We start from the raw sequence: 21,265 nt of genomic DNA on the forward strand, positions 1-21,265 counted from the left end.
AAACGGACAACTCTTTCTGAGAGGTCATCCTCAAACATGTTCCCAGCAGCCATTTGGGTGCATCTTGCCAAGTGCCCGCTCTGGGGCCATGCCCACTCCTGCCCCTGAGGTTTCTGACTCAGTCCCCACCCAGAGAGAAGCAGGGCACTTGTGGAAATGGGGGAGCCAAGGGTGAGTGAGGTGGAACCTCGATGTTTTTGCTTGTTAACAGTTGTCACCATTTATCAAAGGAAATGAAAAATAAACAGTGTAGTGATTTTAATTACTCAGCGTCAAGGAGGTTATCAAACACCCAATGACTTTAATTATGGAATCCAGAGATAGGAGCTCAGAGGCAGCTTGGAGCTCAGTGGCTGCTGCAGCCTTGCTCAGGGAACCCTCTCCCTCTGCCGAACAGGCCTCCATGGTCCCCAGACCTGATCTCCATGACCTTTGTTTTCTCTTCATGAAGAGAAAACAGGGAGAATAAGCCTTCCTCGGAGGTTGGAGATTGAGCTGTCTGGGAGGGTCGGGACAATGGTGGAATGGATGGAGGAGGCAGAAATATGTAAAAGACCGTAAGAAAACAACAGTTGTTATTTGGGAAGCCCATTTGGAAGAAAGCTCACAGAGAATTGCAGTGTCCAGGTCTCAGCTAGAGCCTGCTGGTCTGCAGACTATTTGTTGCAACTTTGGCTGATCCTCCTGCTCTTTTTCTAATGCGTCAGGAAGGTTATTGTGGAGCTGCTCTCACTGGGGTTTGAAAGAGGCTGAAGTCCAACCTCAGAATTCCAGGATTCGCAGACAAGGAGAGGCCTTGCTTCCTCCCTGCATGGAACCCATATGTCAGCTGGCTGATCCGTTCTTTTGACATCTTGCCTCCTTTTGGTGCTGGTCTTAATGGATGCATGGTTCTGTCCTTATTAAATACATTTTCACCCTCACTGCCCGCCTCCAACCCGAGTTTTTTGTTTGTTTGTTTGTTTGTTTTTTGTTTTAACTAGCTAGTACTCTTAAAGCCTGTGATGTTGAAACGTTTCATAACAGGCTTTTTGGAGATTCCTCAGGACAGCGAACACTGGTTTACACCATTTTCTTGCAGCAGCCTCTTGGGGTTCTCACCATGTCAGGACTGCTTTGTCTGAACATGAGCAATTGTCTTACCTGCAGTGAAATTATAAGACATTGCTATTTTTTTCAGAAGCTACCACAACCTGCAGGTCTGATAGAGCGTTTCACCAACTGCAGCAAAGGCTGCATTATCTTTCAGAAGCAGCAAAGTCACCAACTGGCATGCAACATCTGGGAGAGTCCAGGAACCTGAGGGCGGGGTGTTTGTAATTGCCCGGAGATACCCTTTGCTAACTTTTAACTTTTGGTCCTCTTCCGTGGGCAATCAGCAGAGTGTCAAATCTCAAAACAAGCGTATTCCCTCTGGAGAAGCAACACTTTTGAAAATAATGAAGATGCTTAAAATGTTCTATTTGATGCTGTTTGGCCATATTGATCTAGGAACAGATCCAGGGCATCCACGCGTTTCTTCCAGCAGAAGCTCCAAGTCATTGGGAAATGGGAGAACTGAAAGGTGATGCTATAAGGTGTGGTGATACGATATTGATAGGTGATTGATAGTCAGCTCAGAGCCTCACTCAGCACCTGCAGTCATGTTAACTGGGACTGATTCTGAAATATCCCCTCTCCCAGTGCACAGGGCATTCAGTACTTTGCGCCTGTCCCATCGACACTCAGTCTACAGTACTGAGGTCACCTTGTGGACCTTCCTCATGGAAGGCCCCTGTTATTTCCGCTCACACCAATGCCATGGGTGCCTGAGTTCTCGCCCTGACCCTGCCACAGAGCATGTGACCCGAGGCAAGTTACTTAATTTCTCTAGGCCTCAGTGTCTGCTCTGTCAGATGTGAGATAAAGATATTTTCACTACCCCAAGCAAGTTTAAAATGTGCTGCTGCTGTGTGGGATCATTTCGGAAAGTTAGAAAGTTTTGTTGCTAGTGCAAGGTAAACTATTAATTCATTTAACTGCTATGTTTTCTTTACCAACTTCCCCTTCTTCATCACTTTTCAGGTCTGCTGGTTGTATCACTGGACATTTTTTAGAGGCCCCAGGCTCGGCCGATGAAGACGCTCGGTGTCCATTGGTGGGCTTTGGCCGAATTGTTTCAATCCCAGTTGTATGAGTCCTGGCTTACTAGATATGGTGTATACACAGCCTGTACACCCGAGGGGAAAGAAGGAGGAGAAATATCCTGAAAATTAGTTCATTGTCCTGTTGGGTTTATTTTCCAGTCATGTCCCAAATTGTCCCACCAACCAAAAATCAAAGTTGGCAGCAAATCCATTTACCCTATTTTCATTTCATTGATAGTTCTTGGGGAAGTCTCTGAACCTCTTGTATCACCAGCATGTGTTGGCGACTTGCAGGCACACATTCCCCAGAAAGAAGACAAAGATCAGTCTCAGGTGTGACACTTGAGTACATAGCGCTGGTGACTTGAATAAATAATGCGTTTCTGTGTGATAAGCATTGTAGGTGTTGAAGGCTGGAGCAGTGCTAAGGACCTGGAGATAAATGGCCTGAAATATTTAGAACTTGTTGCTGCTTTGGAAAGATTTTAGTCCAGTAGGTGGAGGGAGTGTCTATGCCCTTCGTAAGTCCCTGGGAGAACGGGGATAGCATTTGCCTGTTCCTCAGTTCCCTCCTAGATGCAAATGTCTAGTGAGCTAGACACAGGGCCCCACAGGGTCGTGTGGGTCTCCGATCCAGTAGCACCTGGTGAATTATACTTTTGGGGCCTCTGGGACCTCCAGGGGGCTGTGGAGCTGAGCAGTGACTGGAGAGGTCATCCACATGAATGTGATGAAATGAAAGGTGTGGTTCCATGCAGAAGTGGATTTTGAGACTGTTCAGTTTCCTACTGAGGGACAGGGTAGAAGGAAACCCAGATTGTTTTCTGGCCTTGCCTTTCTGCATAGGGCTTGGATTTCAGGGATGAAGAAGCTCTGGAGGAGTCTTTAAAAAATGTATTTTATAATATTATGTAGGACTCTGGTTGACTGAAAACTGGCCAAGGACCAGCCAGATTAGAGCTCCATAATTATTACCTTTCTCTTACAGAGATTTAAAGTGGATTAAGTGATTAGAAGTGCCTAATTGCTTATGGACTCCCTTTATGACACTGGCAGGTGAAGACAGCGTTTAACTTACTGATTTCTCCTGACCCCCAAATCAAGTACAGCAACCCAGGCAGTATCTGTGACAAAACTGGGCGGGTGGCAGCTGCAGTTGGCTTTGCCTTCCTTACCATGAGATCTGGAATTCTGTTAGAGCTGTAAATCATTTCTCTGTTTGGCAAATAGGAAGAAAGGAAGATAACTGAAATGTTTAATAAGGACTTAAAGACCCTTAAAGCAAATGGTGAACAAAAATTTGATTTAAAAGCTCTGGAAAGATGGCTGGTTTTGGAGTCAGGAGACACATATTTGAGTCCCTGCTCTATTTACAGTAAGTTATGTGGACCTTATACTGACCTTTCCTTGGGCATGACACATGGGCTTTCTGTGCCTCAGTAACCATCTCCCAGGGTTGTTGTGAGATTTGTATAAAATCATTATGTGGAACTACTGAGTGTGGCATAAAATGCTCAGTCAGTATATTAGTTTCTGAGAAATCAAAGTGTGACTGGACTATGCTCTCTCTGAAGGCTCTAGGGGAGGACGCTTCCTTGTCTCTTCTAGCTTCTAGTGGTTTCTGGCAATCATTAGCATTTCTTGGCTTGATGCATCACTGCATTTCTGCTTCTGTTTTCACATGGCCTTCTCTCCCATTTGTTTGTGTCCAAGTTTCCCTCTTCTTATAAGGACACTAGTTATTGAATTAGCACCCATCCTAATCCAGGATGACCTCATCTTAACTTCATTACCTCTGCAAACACCCTCTTTCCGAATAAGATCACATTCATAAGTCCTGGGAGTTAGGACTTCCACATATCTTTGTTGAGAGACACAATTCAACCCATAACAGTCAACAAATGTTGACTATGAAGATGAGTACCAAGTAGCATTTTCCCAGATGTCCCATAGATGTGGTCTGGATAGTGCATGAGGCAAGGTTGTGGGATTATAAGGCTCAGCACAAAGGTGCACTTGGTGGGAAAAAGAGTTGGTGAACTCACTGGGTCTCCCTGGGGTGGTGCTGCCACCTGAAAGCACATTTGTTTATTTCTCTTAGTACTACCTCCTGATCTAGCGAAGACCCAGTGTGAAGGAGGGGCTAGTGGTGGCAGAGGGAAGATTTTATACTGACCTCTCCTTCAGACCTCTTCCTAATGACAGAAGTCTCATTTTTTAATTAGAGAGTGGAGCCCTCCATGGGCTCTAAGACACTGAAATGTCTGCACAAGTAGGTGTGTGCGGCTTGGCTCTCCCTGGAGTAGGCCCTGCCAGGACAGCCCAGAGGTGTCCCAGAGGTCCTTTTGGATTTGTTTTCTTTGGGGCCATCCTCTGGGCTCTCCTTAATAATCTTAAGGATAAGACTCAAAGAATAGAAACAGAAGCGTATTTTCTGTTTGCTATTGTAACACTAGCTGAAGTGCTTAGAACGGTGCTGTGTACTGAGTACAGAGAAGACAGAATTCCACCTCTAAAGGCTCCCAGTCCATGGGGGAGCACACCATTGCAAGAGTGTATTTTATCTGTTATATTTTGGTGTGTACAGGGAGCTAGAAAGGGAGCCTTAACCCAGCGTGAGTGAGAAGAGGTAGGGGACTAGTCCAGGGAGTTGACGCCTAACACATGAATTAGTGGAGTGATGGAGAGGAGAAACGACAGTCTCGCATTTAAGCAGACAGAAAGGGAAGAGCAAGCAGGTGCACATTATGAGCGACGGTGTGGCACGCCTTTGGAATGGCTGGAGTCAGTTCCCAGTGTAGCCGGATAGGAGGCCTGGCCTGGTCCCCAGATGCATTTACATTTCAGTGGAAGTTAGCAGTTGTTCAGGTTTCAAACTGGTTCTCATCAGAAACTGTAAGAGCAGCTAAGGTCCTGGAAGAGAGCCAGCCAGTAACTGGGGCCAGCTCTTCTGGTGTGTTCACTGCAAAACCACATTATAATAAACTCCGTTTTACCCTAGAGTCACACTGACTGTGGGTTTAATGACATCTCAAGGAACATCTCTTACGGTAGGACAAAATAACCTGCGATGTCGCTGCTTTTCTTGTCCCCTGACACCAGCATCCACTGGAGTTCTATTGTATACAGTTTCCATTTCGTGGGGCTCCATAGCAGATTGGCCAAGGAACTCCCCCGGGTGCCAGGTGGCTTGAAATATCTCATTAGGAATAGCTGTGTGGGAAGAAACAATATTTTTAGTAGTGGGTAGGAAGTGCTACTGAAATATGACTTATTTGACATTATGAAACTTAGAATCATCAGTTCAAGTCAGATGGTACGATCGTAACTGTAACCACTCTGGGGAGCACAGATCAAAAGAATGGGAAATGGGACTCAGCACTAGCATATTTCTCTTTCTTGCATATTATTAAATAGCACAGAGCCTATCTCAGAATGCAGCATTACCAGAAACAGTTCTTTGCCTCGTATTGCACAAATGTTACTCTGACATTAAGTTTATGGATTCCCGGAGGAGTTCTGGGGCTCTGGGAATGGATCCAGTCTGGGAATTTCTGATGAGGTGAGGTCCGTAGTTGGGACTACCGTGTGAGGCGTGATTCATCAGGAGGCAGGCAAGAAGAGATGTCACGGAGAGGGTTTGTCAGGAGACAGACTGCAGTGTTTGGTGCTCGGGATGTTTACTAGAATGCTTCCTGTGGTGGACGCCCTTGTCAGGGAGGAGTAGAAGCAGGATTGCGAGGTTGACTTTGGTGCAGGTGCAACAGTCTTGATCAGCCCCACAAAAAGTTCTGGGGCTGAATGATATAGCCTGTTGGAATTTGTCCCGTGTTGAGCTGCAGTGGGTGGGCTTTTGCAGCCTTGCATTCATCAGTCACTGGGTGTGGGGCCCCATGGGTAGGAGCGTGACCTTGGGTGAGGAGGCTCTCTCAGCTGAGCACTTCCCTGAAGAGGTGGACAGCTGAAGCCTGAATGCCAATTCCACTCCCAGCAGTTGGGGCAAGAAGTTCTTTGAAAGTGCATCTGGCCTGAACATTTTCCTGTGCACCACAAGAGTACTTATCTTAATGTGGGTCCAGACCACTCCATCACTAAGTGAATCACAGCCCATCAACTTGGGAGGATGGCCTATTCTTTTTGGGTGGTGAGAGACAGGAATGACTGCTTATGATAGGAATTGCATTGCTGGTGCCAGTTTTAGATGGAATCAGTACTTAAATTATTTTCCACTCTGACTCTAGTATCTTCACATGACACAGGTTCCTGGGCTTTATCATCACCCATAACACATGAGAAGGTGTCAGAAGAGACAAGGCATGCTTCCAACCCAGATATCTACTCCTTCTTCTGCTCTCAGCCCCTCTCACTGCCCTCCTGGGACCTGACCTGGGAGGATGGTTTTTGCTGCATCACTGGGTCCCACTAGGCAAAATCCTAAGTGTCTGCTTTTCTCAGAGTTTGAAAGGGCGCCTATGGTTCCTCTTTGCCCAAAATGAGTCCTAAAAGGAAGACAGTAAACATGCTGGACTGCAGTGAGGCTTTGGGAAGGAATGTTTTTGTAGGAGTTAGGTACCCCCAAAATTGTGTTTTACTTACGGGCTGAGTGTGGGTGAGTCCTGTAATCTTCCTGGCTGCCTTTTCTGTGTTCTCTGTGAATGTGAATGATTCAGTTAGATGATTCGTAACGTCATTTCTAGTGTTTTGATTTCCTCATTCCTACCTCCATCGTGGGGTGGGGTCTCTCTCTTTCTAACCTACTCAGCTCCAGATTGCCCAAGTGATGCCCCTTTGCTTTTACTCTGACTCAACTTTCATTCTCTCTTCTACTGCCAGCTGAAGTGTTCGTGGTCCTTCTGTTTCCCTGCCAGGCCTTCCATGACCCTGATCTGCTTTTCCACCGAGTAGCCCCACCTCTGTCCTAGCAAGTGGGGAAGGCAGGTGTGACGGAGGCAGGGGTGCTGGCATTGATTTAAGGTCAGTCTGGCCTTAGTAGGTGGAAAGGATGGACGGAAGGGCTCACCATTCACTCCTAGGCTTGAGGCAGGGGTACGTCTAGAGCCGAACTGATAGAAGAGTGAGGCGTGACCTTAGAAGGGCATTACCCAGCCTATACTCCATACGCCCAGTCTTTTCCCTAAAGCCAGAAACTGCTCAGCCAGGGGATGAATCTATAGCAATATAGTTCCATTTCCTGGAACCTGCCCACCCGTTGCCCATTTCAGCTGAAAGGTGAGAAGAATTGATTCGGGGCAAGGATTTGAAAGTTTAACTACGTTAAGGGCTGGAATGGTGAGATGTGTGCTTCCCGCCCGCACATCAGGGCTGTTATTAGACAGCCAGGCTGTCATTTCTGGCAAGGTGACAAGACCTTGAAACTCTGATGTGAGGCGTTTTTTCATTACCTGGTATCCCAGTGGTCACGACCATCTGCTCAGTTTGTCCCTTCACAAATGGCAAAGCAGATTTCACAAGACACTGGCACCGACATGTCAGTAGGACGGGTAGGCTCCAAACTACAGAGAAATAAGAGTAGCCTTCCTAGAAGGTGCCACTGGAATTTGTAAAGGATTCTTAGTTAAAATGCCTGAAAAGGGACTCATCGTCAGTGAACCAGTACACGGGCCTTGTCCTAAACTGATGATACACTTTTCCATACATTTTTTGATTTTAGACTCATAAAAACCCCAGGTTCTGTTCAAATGAGGACTAGATCAGTACTGCCCGGAGTGAGCATTCTTAGTGAGGTCTGGGCTGTTTAATGCCGTCACCCAGAGGTGACGATATTAACTCAAAGAGGCGATGTTAACTCTAATCTCGCGAGTGCAAGACCCTTGAAACTCACTGGCTTTTTCTAACTCCCTCACAACCCGGGTAAGAGCTATAATTAGGTAAAAAGTACACGTCTGTGTAATTGTTTTCCAGCCATGTCAAGCTACTAATACCTGAGTTGGGTTAGTTCAGGTAACACTAGATAAACCCTGGAATCAGTGGGTCAGTGCATTAGATGTTGATTTCTCAGTCACATAGAGTCCAGTGGGCACCAGGGATTGGGGACAGGGGCCTCTACTCCATGTAGTCATTCAGGAAGTCGGGCTTTCAGAAACACTACCTTCTTTAACATATGGCTTCCAAGGCTGGCTAGCATTAGTATCCACACTGCAGGAGGGGGTCATAGATAGACAACCAGGCAGCTGCTTTTAAGGGCCAGACCCACAGGTGTGCATGTTACTTTTGCTCATATTCCCTTGGCCAGAACTCAGTTACATGACACACTAACTGCAAAGAGAGGGTGAGAAATTCAGCCTAATCTTTTATGGCTGGGAAAAACGGGGAAAAATTAACTATGTCTCTGTTACAGAGAGTGTGGAGGATTTGTTTCTAGAAAATCATCTCTCATCATTGGTGCATACTTGTATATGGTGCCTATTTATCACCTACCTACCTATCTACCTACCTACGTACCTACCTACCCACCTACCTGCTTACCTATTTACCTATCACTCTCATTTACCATCTGTAATAACAGAACGGGTACCCCCTATAACATCTTCCAAAGCAAAGTTAAGATCTGGCAGCAGCTTGCATCTAGTCGTGTGATTCTCTCTCATCTTGCCCTTCTGAAAAAATCATCATCCTGAATCCGTCCTCATTTTTATTCTTGCCAAATATTTTTAGAGTTGTATCATATGTACAGGTATCCTCAAGATGTATGTGTTTTCATTTTAGTTGTTTTTGACTTTATAAAAAAGGTTCTCGTATATGTGCTCTTTGACTTACCTTTGTCATTAAGTATCAGATTACTAGGATTCATCCATATTCTGGTGTGTCGCCGTGCTTCATTCATGTTGTAACTATACCTCAGTTTATTCATCTACTCTCCTGTCGATACACATTTGGGCTGAGTGCACGTTTGGCTATTTGAACAATGCTACTATCATCATCCTTTACATGCCTGGTGTTGTACACAAGCAAGAGTGTTTCCTGCCTGTAAAGTAGGAGTGCAGTTGCTGGGTTGTTAAGCTTGATGAGATAATCCTTTCAACTTACCCTCCTGTCAAAAATGTATAAAATACCCTGTGTGTCCACACACCTTCATCAACACTTGATATAGTCAGATATTTGAAGTTTTACTAATCCTTTCATTATTAATGAGCAAAATACACACACCTTTACATGCTTAGCTTCCCCTGGTAGCTGAATCCCCCAAGCTATCGTTACTGTCACTACTTTTTGCCTCATCCCAAAGCACGAGGTGGCACCATATCTCAAACCAACTCTCAGATTGGAAAAGAAGTTCCAACTGAAAGATTTCATGGGAGGAGCAGATATACACATAGGCTTTTTTCAGTTTGTGGATGGGCAGCCCCTAACTCCACAACGTTTTAATTCCTGTGTCTTCCCATCCTGGCCACTCCAGATACTTATACATGGACTCTACAGTTTTGCTGATTTTTGGGAAAGCAGCAGGCACATCAAGACCAAGTAGGATTCCTCGTAGAAGCCAAGTCTAGTTAGTGTGCTGTAGTGGAGAATGGAGCAGAACATGTCTGCTGGCTGACAGACAGCCCATTGCAGCAGCCTTGGAGTATGGATTTAAATACGTACAAGTAATCGTTTTCCCTGCAGCAGCTCAGTCCATCTCTCGTGTGCACTTACTTGGGTACAGGTGCAGAACTGTTCCTCCGAGCCCTGGATGTGATCGCCGCATTTAAATCTGCCCTCAATCTGTCTGGTTCGGTAAGGGCAGTCTTGTGAAGATAAATCATGTAAACAAGTTACAGTAATGGAATACTTATTTATAAACTGTGTATTCGAAGACTTGTATCCACTGTTAAAAAGAAAGGTCTTGTTTTTCAGCTTGTTTAGGAAATCCACCCGTCTTAAGCAGGCACAGGAGGCTAATACACTAGAAAGTGGGGAATCCACGTTGGCATTCTCCTGTGAGTGGTGGGGGGAGGGCGGGAGCCTGTTCTTTAAAATATGAGTGGCTTTTCCACCTGGGTGCCCAGCCCTTTAGTTTGATGGAATGAGCGACAGAAAAACATAAGAATGTTCTACTCCCCCATTATTCTTCCTTTCCTCCCCTCTCTGTCTTTGTGGGCTAGTGATCTCTTTTGTTTTTCTCTGCCTCTGGCTTTCCTCCTGTGTTGGGTGCTCTGTTTTTGCTCTGACTTGAAGTAATAAAGCATTGGAAAATCCAAGCTCTCTACCTACCACTCATGTCTCCCCTCTGAAAGTCTAGAAAGAAAAAGGAAATGTTTCTGACCCACTGTGACTGGTGAAGGGGCTGCAGTTTACCCATTAATATCCTACAAATGCAGCCGGTGTTTTCCCTGACAAGAGTGCTCCATCACGCTGCCCAGACCTGCCAGTCAGCCGGTGCAGCCCTTGCTGCAGCCCTTGCTGCTTTATTGCCAGGGCTCTTCCCAAAGTGGCCTTTGAAAAGGCCTTTTGTAAACCCAGGGAGAATGGCTTTCATCTTTTGGAATACTTACTGGCTCCATCCGCCTCTGTGCACTTCCCCAGTCCCTATTGTTAGGTGGAGGCAAAGGTTCAACATTAAAATCTTAGCAAGGACCACTAGGCCGTGGGGCAAGTAGAGATTCTAGAATGACGTGTGGGACAGCCAGGGCCATCGTCTATCAGTGGGTGTGAATATTTTATGTATGTGTAGGAGACAGGAATCCTGTCCATGTTTATGTAGAATGGTATATGCTGGATCCCAGTACGTGAACCTTCTCCATGAGATCAGCACCATGCATATAGTAAGTGCTCAAGAAAAATCCATTTAATGAGTAAGGGGGAATCCTAGTGAGGTTGCATAATGCCCTGGACTTGAGCAGAGGCCATTTGCTGAATTCCATAAAACATCTGAGGGGTTGGAGTGTTCTGAAGCCTTGGGTTCCATTTATGCTCCCTGGAGTCTAAACTTCAGACTTGTACATCCAGACAAAGGAGAAGGGGCCAGAGAGGAAAGAAGTGGCAAGGAACCAAGCACACATGCCTCCTCAGAGGTGGCAGAGGCACGCGTGTGTGCCCAAAGTGGTTGGCCCAAGTCCGGGACATGTTTGCTGCTCTCCTTCCCAGATGTCATCAGGCTGGCCTGTGCCATATGTGAATGAGACTGACAGATATGGTTCCATGGCCTGGGGCCGCGGGTGAGGCATATGAACCCAGCAGTGGCAGATGCCTCCGAGTCAGGAATCACAGAGCTTGGATTTACACGTGAAGAAAATGGTTCCATTAAAAGGCAATTATTCAAGTGGTGTGAGTCAGCTATGAAGCTCCTGGCTATGCCAAGCAAGAGAAAGGAGTGGTGTGCGGAGTTTGTTCTCTCCTCTCTCTCTCTCTCTTTGTCTCTCTCTCTCTCTCTCTCTCTCTCTCTCTCTCTCTCTCTCTCTCTCAAAACAAAGCTCAGGCTGGAAGGTCGAGCTTGCACCTGCATGTGGATGATGTATGGTGAGGAGCCTGGACTGCCAAATTCCTTTCTCTGAGCAATGTCAGGAATGGGGACGGCAGCATCAGACCAGAAGAGTGGGCTCCATTTTGAGAAACGGAATCAAAAAGATTATTCAAGCTGGTCGTGTATTTGACCTTCGCTCTGATTCAGCCGCTTCGCAGGAGGCTCTAGGTTCCCCTGTCTGGCCACCTATGGGGTGTGTGGTGAAATGAAAGAAAGTGTGTGCTGGAGCCTGCAGGCTGCGAAAGCTGGGTTTGGGCATCTGCACAGCTCTGTGCTGTGGCCTGCCCCCTTTCTCTCTCTGCCATGATTTTATGGAAGACCAATACGCTTTCATTTCTGAAGTACTTGTCATGTTTTGTTTTGTTTTGTTTTTCCTCCCCCTAAGGCTGCTTGGTCTGCTGCCACGGCAACCAGCCCTGCATTACCCACCTCCATGTGGAGGGAGACGTGAAGGGGACAGGATAGTCCCTGCTTCCAGCCCATCCTTGTGGCTCCTGGGCCTGAGTGGGGGTGGGGGGTGGTCACTGTGGAGATGTGTGCTGAAGCCACAGGTTTGTCTCTCAAAGCTTTCTCCATTGGTTGCTGGGGAGGCTAGAGGGGAAGGCATTTTAATGTGCCCTGGTAGAACAGTGGCAGAGGCTGAAAGGGGAATGGAGCAAAGGTTACGCCAGCAAAGGTAGATTCTGATTCAGGAGTCCTTTTGCAAGTGGAATAAAAACCCTAAAGGATCCCAAAGGAGCAGATCAAGGCTTATTTGTTTTGTGATGATAACGGGCCAGCCCTGGTTTTCATATCTTTTTTCCCCTTCTGAACAGAGTTTCATCCCCTCCAGTATTGATAAAACAAAGCAGAAGCAATTTCAATAGCCTTTGGGGTATTAATAACTTTAATATGTGGCTGAATTTAAACAGCAGTGACATGCCTCATGTCTGTTTCACGTTTATAACCAGAGGATGGTTCTTTTTAACCGGCGGCATTTTCAGTCTGCTCTTCGGCTTCTCACAATTGAAGGAGACAGAGTGCAGTCTCTCCACACGGGGCACTGGGACGCAGAGGACCAGAGCTACTGAGAGCAGTGGCTGTGGTGGGCTGCAGGCAGACATAGCGTGAAGGGTCCCCAACTGGATGAAGAGGAGACAACCAGATGGGACAGAAAGGTGCGGTGGTGTTTGAGGGTGTCAGGCTAAGTGGTAAGGCAGACGTCGGTACCACATCCGAGGGTGAGTCAGGTCACAGAGCCACTGACTGTGGGTGTGCAGACGGAGGCAGGACTAGATTGGGGAGATGGCAGTGCACCCCAGCTTGGCTCAGATAAACATAGGGAAGAGCGTCTGGGCCCTGAGGTCAGTCACAGCTTTCAAGGCTCCACCTGGACAGGAGAAGGAGCTCTCCAGGCCACAACATATTAATTCTGGGCAGGATGTCTACCCTCCACTTTTTTTTTTTTTTTAAATTAATGTTTATTGGGGTGACAATTGTTAGTAAAGTTATGTTGGTTTCAGGTGTACAATTCTGTAATGCATCCACTTTCATTTTAAGTATTGTTTTTATGGTGCTTATGAGACAGGTAACAGGGAAACAGACTGAAGGGCTCGCGGTGCTGAGCTTGGCCATAGAGGCTGTGAGGGCTGAGCCGACAGGCACAGTTGGCCCTGGATACCTGACTGCCACTTAGGAGCTATGTGACCGTTGAGTGGTGACTCAACTTCTGAGCCTCGGTTTCTCATGTAGAAACTCCCTGTCTCTGAGAGGGAATTAAATCAGGTGGTTGCAGGCCCTCAGCCGTAAGCCTGGCTTAGGAACAGCACTTAATACATTTATAATAATAAAATAGAATCTGTATTCCTTCTGGGTCTGGAGCTTTCATGAGGGCCGAGCACTGTTGGGAGCATCTTTAGAGGAACCACAGTCCCTGATACTGGCCAGTCATATGGAGTGGCAGTAGGAGATTCAGAAATCTTCCCCTGAAGGTGAGATCAGCTCTTTGGTCGAAATTGCCATGGGTCTTAAATACTATTTTTAAAGGGCTAGTGAAGGGAGTGAGTGGGTGGAAAGTAGGTTATTAGCTTTATAGTGGAAATGCCCAGTTTCACTATAATGACGGGATACCCACCAGTGGAGATCACCCAGGCAAGGGCTTCTCGTTGCATGGGAGTGGGGCCTAAGGGATGACATCCTGGGGAGCATGACTGTTGTGGATATCTCAAGGTGACCACAGTGATTGGTTGTGGGTGCAGACAGTTCAGATACATCCAAGCTTTGGATGGCGTTTGCTTTCCTTTGTGTCTTCCAAGGAGCAGGTCACTGAGAGAAGAGCTCTAGTGGGAGAGAGAGAAGGTGGGATGCGGTTCTCATCAAACTGCTCTGTCTGCCAGTATCAGCACCTACTGACCAGAAAAATAGATTTTAACATTCATGAAACATGGCTTCTTCACAGGCATAAGGCCTGAGTATCAGCTGGCAGTGGAATTCAGTGGAAAGGAGCCATTTTTGTGGATGGTATTGTTAATACAAAAGAGGAAGCCTCTGATGGCAATAAAAGCTATGATTTCAGCACACCAACTGTGTTATCTTCCCCCTTAGTGTGAATGTGGATCTATTTATTTGTCTGATTAAATATTTATGGCATCCTTCTGAAAACGAGAATAAAAATGATACAAAATTAATAAAATTCATAATAATGGTGGTAATATCTGTTTTTGAGTGTCTGCCATATGCCACAGTCTTTGTTAGATGCTTTTTATCTACATTGTCTCTAATCCTCACAATAGCCCTGTGAGAATATTTCCCAAATGAGGAAACAGGGCTCAGGGAGGATATATAACTTGTTCAAAAACCTAGTTGGAGAGTGACCAACTTGGATTTGAACTAATGTCTTTTTCCTCTGAAGAGCCCCACATGGGTTTTGGGATCTTTGAGTCAGAAGCTATTTTAACACGATCAAAAATGGAATGGAATGAAGAATATTACTCTTTGCCATGAAGTCTCAGGTTTCTCTGGGTTTGCAGGCTGAGTTCCTGAAATCTGCCCTTGAGATGCAGAAAGAAGCAGAAAGGAAGGCTTCATATCTGCATCTGAAGATCCTGCATAGGCCATCCTTGCACCTTGAGAGAAGTTTTGAGACCTGGCTGTTCTCCCCCAGTCTCCCCTCTTTCCATCTGGGTCTTGCGCTTTGTGTACCCTTCTCCCCCTAGCATTTTGATGCCTCCTCCCTTTATGTTGCATAATTTTAAATTAGTCCCACTGATGCCCCTCGTATTTATCTTCTCATGCCTACTGGTGGTAAGATTTTTCTCTTGGCCAGGAAAAAAAATAGCTTTTAAGTTAAAATGCATTTCCCTCCACCCTAATCTTCTCCATCCTTAAATGTTCAACTCTTACAGAACCTCTTTGAAGAGTTTCTTATAATCCTTCTTGTCTTCTCAAATCCTCTAGCACTTTTTAGCAGGCAGATTACACTTGCTGCCTGTGCATTAGGTATTTGTGTGTGTGTATCTCTTCTCACTCAATAGCTCATGATGAAAGATAGAAGTTGTGCTTTCTGTTGTCGCTGTGTCTCATACATAGTAGATGCTCAAAAAACCACTGTTGAATAAATAAAAGCCCTTCTCTATATTTCCTTTATTTATTACACCTAGCTATACTTCAGAGTTTTACACTGTCACTGCTATACCTGTAAATATACCTCTATCTAGAGACCTGAGGCAGCAAATGAGAATCTGATCATTCTCCTGTTGTAATACTGTCTCCAACTCCACTCAGGGCTTCTTTGCTAAAATACAGGTAGCACTATTTTCTATGAATACCAAAGAGTGATAGAGAGGTTATTCAAATCTTCACTGTTTGCTTTAGAATGTGCCGGGGTGGGGAACACTGAGGGAGCTTTCATTCAGGTCAGTTTCAGATCCAGGAAATCAAACTTCTGCCTCCCCGTATTTTTGTCTCTTTCCTTACAAGGTCCCAAGGCCTCAGAGGGTAGCACAGTCAGCATGTTTCTAAGGGGGAGGTCACCACACATTGGCTCTGAGGGTACAGTAGGACTGACCAGTCCTGCCTTGTCTCTGGTCTAGCTGCTCATTCAGAACCATGGACAAGGCTACATAAAGGTAGTCAGGTTTGCCTTCCTTTTTCTTTTTCTTTTTTTTTTTTTTATTAATTTATTTTTAATTTATTGGGGTGACAATTGTTAGTAAAATTACATAGATTTAAGGTGTGCAATTCTGTATCACATCATCCATAAATCACACTGTGTGTTCACCACCCAGAGTCAGCTCCCCTTCCATCACCATACATTTGATCCCCCTCACCCTCATCCCCCACCCCCCAACCCCCTTACGCTCTGGTAACCACCAAATTACGTTCCCCAGATTAATTTTCAAACCCCGTGGCCATCCTGTGGTCACCGACTGCCCTCCAATCCCCTCACCCTCCCCCCACCCCCCACCCCTCCCGCCCATCTAGCAACCCTCAGTTTTGCCTTCCTTTTTCTTACCAGCTCACCTGTAGTTCCTGAGGGGAAGCTGATAATCTGATTCTAAACAAGCCAGAGGAGGGGATCAGCTGGCAACCACCCCCTCCTTGGGAATTCCACTCTTTGACTCATAAATCGGTCCCTTTAGTTGTTTAAAGTGACCTACACAGAGAGAGTTCTTTTTCCTTGGAGAAAAGCCCTCATGCACAAACCAGGCTGACACTTGTCCACTAATTGCCTCCCACTGGAATCTAACTTATTCGCATATTGCACTTGGGCCCCGTAAATTTCAGAGGTCTTTATTGTTCTTTTATTGCATCTGGACTTGTTCAAATCAATAGTCTTACACACACACACACACACACACACACGCACGCACACACGGGTTTATATATGTATATAAAACAGTGTAAAAAAGCCATGATATTTTCTTCTTCCTTTGAATATTTTTTTAGTATACAAATTTTATATTCTGTCTTTAAAGCTATTTCTGCTTCACAGCTGCTTTACTGAGACTCAGACTCCTACGGGCCCCACTTAGTCCGACACGTACCTTGAATATCCTTTCACAGTGTTTGATTTCTGCAGTCGGTTGTATAATGAGGAAGGAGTGTGCAATGAGTTCATAGATTCCCATTAACCAGTTCACCCATGAATCTATTTTCGTGCACTTCTTTATTAGAAATAGCAGGGAACATGATAATATTTAAACACAACACTTATAGGAGCCTAGCTTCAAAAATACACCTAATAAGTCTTCTTTTCTCATTTGGCATTTCAAAATGTTGTACTACATTTTTCCATCATCAGAACACCTCTTCTCCACTTGAATTCCAGGATGTAAATAGAGACCATTTCAAATCACAATGAATATTTCAGATGCTCATATGGATTTGTGATTCTTTGCCCCACTTAGATCATATCTGTAGTGTTGCATTCTGTCATTGGCACTGCCTTTGAAGATGGCCCATAAAGAGATAGACACAGACCAAGATTATAAGCAGGCCAGGGAGTGGGAATAGATAGAAGAGAGCTATCTTCAAACACTTGAGGGAGGATAGTTCATGAAAAAGGAGAGGAAAATTGTTCAGTGTTGTATCCAAAGACAGAGTCAATGAGTGAAATCTACAGTGGGGCAGAGTTTGATTCAACCTAAAAAGTAACTAACTAGAGTTGCCAGACTCTCTGGAACAGGTCGCCCTGTGAGGTAAGGAGTCTCAGGCATTTAGGTGAGGGACTGTAGGCTGACTGGACTGTCTGCCAGGAATGATCCTTCCAGAAAAACATGTCCACTTCAGCTGTGAGAGTCAGTGCTCCTTGCTGTCTGGTATCAATACTGGTACTCAGGGCATGCAAAAGCTATGAATCTTTTTAAATTGCTTAATACAAATGCCCTAATGGTCCATGACAGCCAAGGCCAAGGTAGAAAGTGAGTTTGGAGCTGGAAAAGCAGGCATCCTTTTATTTCAGGCAGATAATTTACTTATGTGGCCCAGCTATTTAGATGGTTTCAAAAGTACTCAAAATGGATCACAAGTCTTCATTTTGTTGTATTAATCAAGACCTGGCCAACATCTTACCAACATTAGTATTTCATTAAAAGGGTGGTAATGATCCCTTTCAAATGAAGAGTTTTACAGTTTATATAGTACCTTCTCCTATATTACTCCTCTTGATATGTGCCACAACTCTCTAAGGAGGCAGGGAAAATATTATTTTCTCAATTTTTATGGGAGGGAAACTGAGACCTACAGGGTTTAGTAACTCACCCAACACTAACATGGCATGTAGCTTTAGACCTGGGATGGATCTAGAATATGGAAATTGGAATAATGCAATCTAGGCAGTATTTATGGCCATGCCAATAGCGATGATTTGACTTTGAACAGTCTCCTATGTAAAATGAGGGGATTGGGTTAATATAACTCCAGGGTGCCCACCACACCCCTATTGTCTAAAATTCTCTTGCGTCTCCATACCACATGTTGTCTGGAACAGTCCTTACTTTTGGCTGGTAGGCAGAAAGTAAAAGCTAGGTTTGTGGATTAGAGAAAAACATTTTGATGCACTGGTGTGTGTTGCCAGAGTGGTAACATTATACTTCAGTGGCTCTAAGATACCTCTGTGACAGATCATTTTCACAAGCTTGAGACCCTTGGCTACATTTTGATTTGGGGTTTGGAATTTGAGGATATGTTTATTTACTTTTGTGGGCTCGGTTGTGGTATGGAGCGGTAGAGGTGGACTTTATGAATTTCAACAACCCTAAATGTACAAAAGTCAGCAGAAATGGTAACGGCTCCATACTTTACGAGATATAAGCTTGTAAGGAAAGTTATAGTTCAGTATGATTTTATTTTTTTAATTTTCTAAGTATAGCTATGGAACCCAAAACTAGATTTCATATTGCTTATAAGGTTCTTGACAAAGCTAACTTGTATTATTAGAAATGTAATACATATTCATTATAGAAAATTTAAAAATAAAGAAAATTACATAGGCAATTACCTATAACATCCTAAAGATAATTGCTATTAAAATTTTGTTAAAACTTCCTGGAATGTTTTCTATATACCTACACATTTTTAAAAACGCATTTAGTGTAATACTGCACATATTGATTTGTAGACATCTTTTGTTGATAATGGTAAATTTTTTCTTATTGTACTAAATATTCTTTTAAAAATGGATTTGATTTGAATTTTGATTTGGGAGTCACATAGTATTCTGGTGAGTGGATGTGTCAAAATTCATTTAACCTATTTCCTATTGTTGGGTATATTGAATGCTTATCATATTTTGTTAATATAAAATCGTATGTGAAAATATCCTCTCTCATAAGTCCTTTACAATGCATTAGATATAAGTTTGATTTGTCAAATAGAGAAGACTAAAGCTGAGTTTCTATTTTACAGTACCAGCAACCCTAGTGGGCATTTCTGAGAAAATTACAAACTATACACTTATTATGATTAATTGATATGGTAACACCAAAGGTTTAGGAAGAGCTCCTTCACCGTTGCCATCATTGGATCTATTACTATGCTCTTGGCTTTTTCACACAGTTAATGACTTGCATAAACATCAAAGCAGTGGACTCATTTTCTTTTCTTTTCTGTTGATTCTCCTTTAGCCTGATGAAGTCCTCCGACATCGATCAGGATTTATTTACAGACAGTTACTGCAAGGTGTGCAGTGCACAACTGATATCCGAATCTCAGCGCGTGGCCCATTATGAGGTAAGGACAGCTTTCCCCACTCTGTGTTTTCAAATGGAAGAAAGAGTACCCTGGGTTCTGTTTGTAGGACTTGACGGTACCTTCTTCTAGACTTGGGGCAGAATTTAAGAAGCACAGGGCTCGAGTTTAAGCTCAGGCTGGGAGAAATGTATGTGTGGGGTTGAGAGTGAGGGCTGGGGACATCATTCTCAGGCCCTGGCTACTTCCCAGATTCTGGTTTTTAATTTGTACCTTGGCCCATTGACTCAGTGGGCTTTCTCTGCTTGTTAAATCTGTCACTGCTCATCCCTGAAGGGCGGGATACATTACTACCAGCTATTCTTCTCTTCCATGACCCTGAAGCTAAGCTCAGAGGCCCTTTACTCCTCACTGTAGGGAAACATGGCAGCATCTGTGAGTGATTCAGTACCAAGTTCTCTCCACCAGATGGCTGCTGCCCTAAATGTGTTCCTCAGATTAAAGACTTCCTCTGCAGAGTTAGAACAAAGTTTTAAAGTCCAAGTACTCTTGAGAAACATAATCCAGTGGCTTTGGCTCTTTAGGATGGAAGAACAAAATGGCTGCTTTTTCGTCCTTTATTGGGAAGAAAGGATGAGAAAAGAGAGGTTGGCTAGTGTCTGAGTAGGGAACAAGATGCAATGCATGGAGAAAAGGGGAAGCTGGGAGACACCAGATGCTGAGTGTTGCCCAGGGCATGTTTGCTTTTCAAGAGAACATACACCAGTGGGAACGTGCGTTTTCAAGTGTAATAACTTGTAAGTAATTTTAGATTGGAGAGCTTAGCCAGCAATTTTCTTTTTGTCAGACAAGTCTGACAAATGCCAGTTGTCATTGTCAGTCACCAAACTCCTCTGAGCCTCAGATTTCTCTGTGCGCAATGAACATAATAATAATAGCATGCTCATGTACACACCCAGAATCACAATAAACTGACCCTATGTACTCCTCAGGGTTTTGTGGTGACTAAATGAGATCTATTGAAATAGTACCTGTGAAAATGCTTGGGAACCTGTAAAGTGTGCCACCCATGCAAAATTATATTGCTTTTCATTATTAATTTTGTTGTAGTGATGTTCTGTTGAAGGCAAATAAAACTTGTTCTTCAAAGAAAACTAAAAAATCAGCATCTGTGCAAAAAAAGTTAGTACATTTTTTGTCAATAGGCAATTGAATATTAGAAGTCAATAAAAACTCAAAAGAATTACATAAAATAGAAGATATCTATGTTTTGAAATTAAGAACTTTCTAATTTTGTGGACATTGATTTATAAACATATATGGTTTTGGTCATTCAATTTCCCCCGTTAAAGAAAATCAGGGAATTTGTCCTTGCTTTGAACTTCTATAGCTTCCTATTAGTCCTTTATGTTCTCCCTTTACTAGACTTATTATATTCAGTTTTAATCATTTTACTAGATTCTTGAGGACAGAAACAGAGTTTTATTCATTTGATCTCTACAATTCCTGGAAAAATACCTGGCATCATAGATGCTCAGTTAGTATTTGTTTACAAAAATATCCTGGTGACAAGGTCCAGCACTGCTTTGTTGTTACCTGAGCTAGCAAAGTAATGTCAGAAAATTGAAAACAACAAAAATATTTTTTAAAAGAAAAAAATAATCTTAGCTGCTCAATTGAGGATTTAGTTATTTGAACTCAAGTTTTCTCGTCATATGTACTATTGCTGTGGCACAATTTTATTGGTTAGAGGATGTGTTGGTATTTGTTGCATGTAGCATAGATGAGATAGAGAAAAGAAAGCAATTACAATAGATCTGCAATTAACAGTGTTACACATCATTAAAACAACATTAAACGCATTCCCATTAACCATGGATGGGAACTCTGAATGTTTTCCTCCCTGCCTCCAGGCAGAGGTGGGCACTTCCTTCAGTGAGAAAGAGCATGTGTTACTGCAAAGCTGCCTTGAGTGTGCAAAGGGCACGGTCAGGAATGACATCACCTG

At 44.1% G+C, this 21,265-nt stretch overlaps 1 protein-coding gene across 3 annotated transcripts in view; it reads left to right on the forward strand.

The window, feature by feature from the left end:
- Positions 1-21,265, forward strand: part of ZMAT4 (zinc finger matrin-type 4) — a 325,908-nt gene that overhangs the window by 52,234 nt on the left and 252,409 nt on the right. For all 3 annotated transcript variants that reach the window (XM_033104618.1, XM_033104619.1, XM_033104620.1), the window contains one exon: positions 19,194-19,299. In XM_033104618.1, coding sequence (XP_032960509.1) covers positions 19,198-19,299 — 102 coding nt within the window. In that variant the 5' untranslated portion in view covers positions 19,194-19,197. The remainder of the gene's footprint in view (positions 1-19,193; positions 19,300-21,265) is intronic.

This window comes from Rhinolophus ferrumequinum, chromosome 4, assembly GCF_004115265.2.
Source record: "Rhinolophus ferrumequinum isolate MPI-CBG mRhiFer1 chromosome 4, mRhiFer1_v1.p, whole genome shotgun sequence".
NCBI lineage: Eukaryota > Metazoa > Chordata > Mammalia > Chiroptera > Rhinolophidae > Rhinolophus > Rhinolophus ferrumequinum.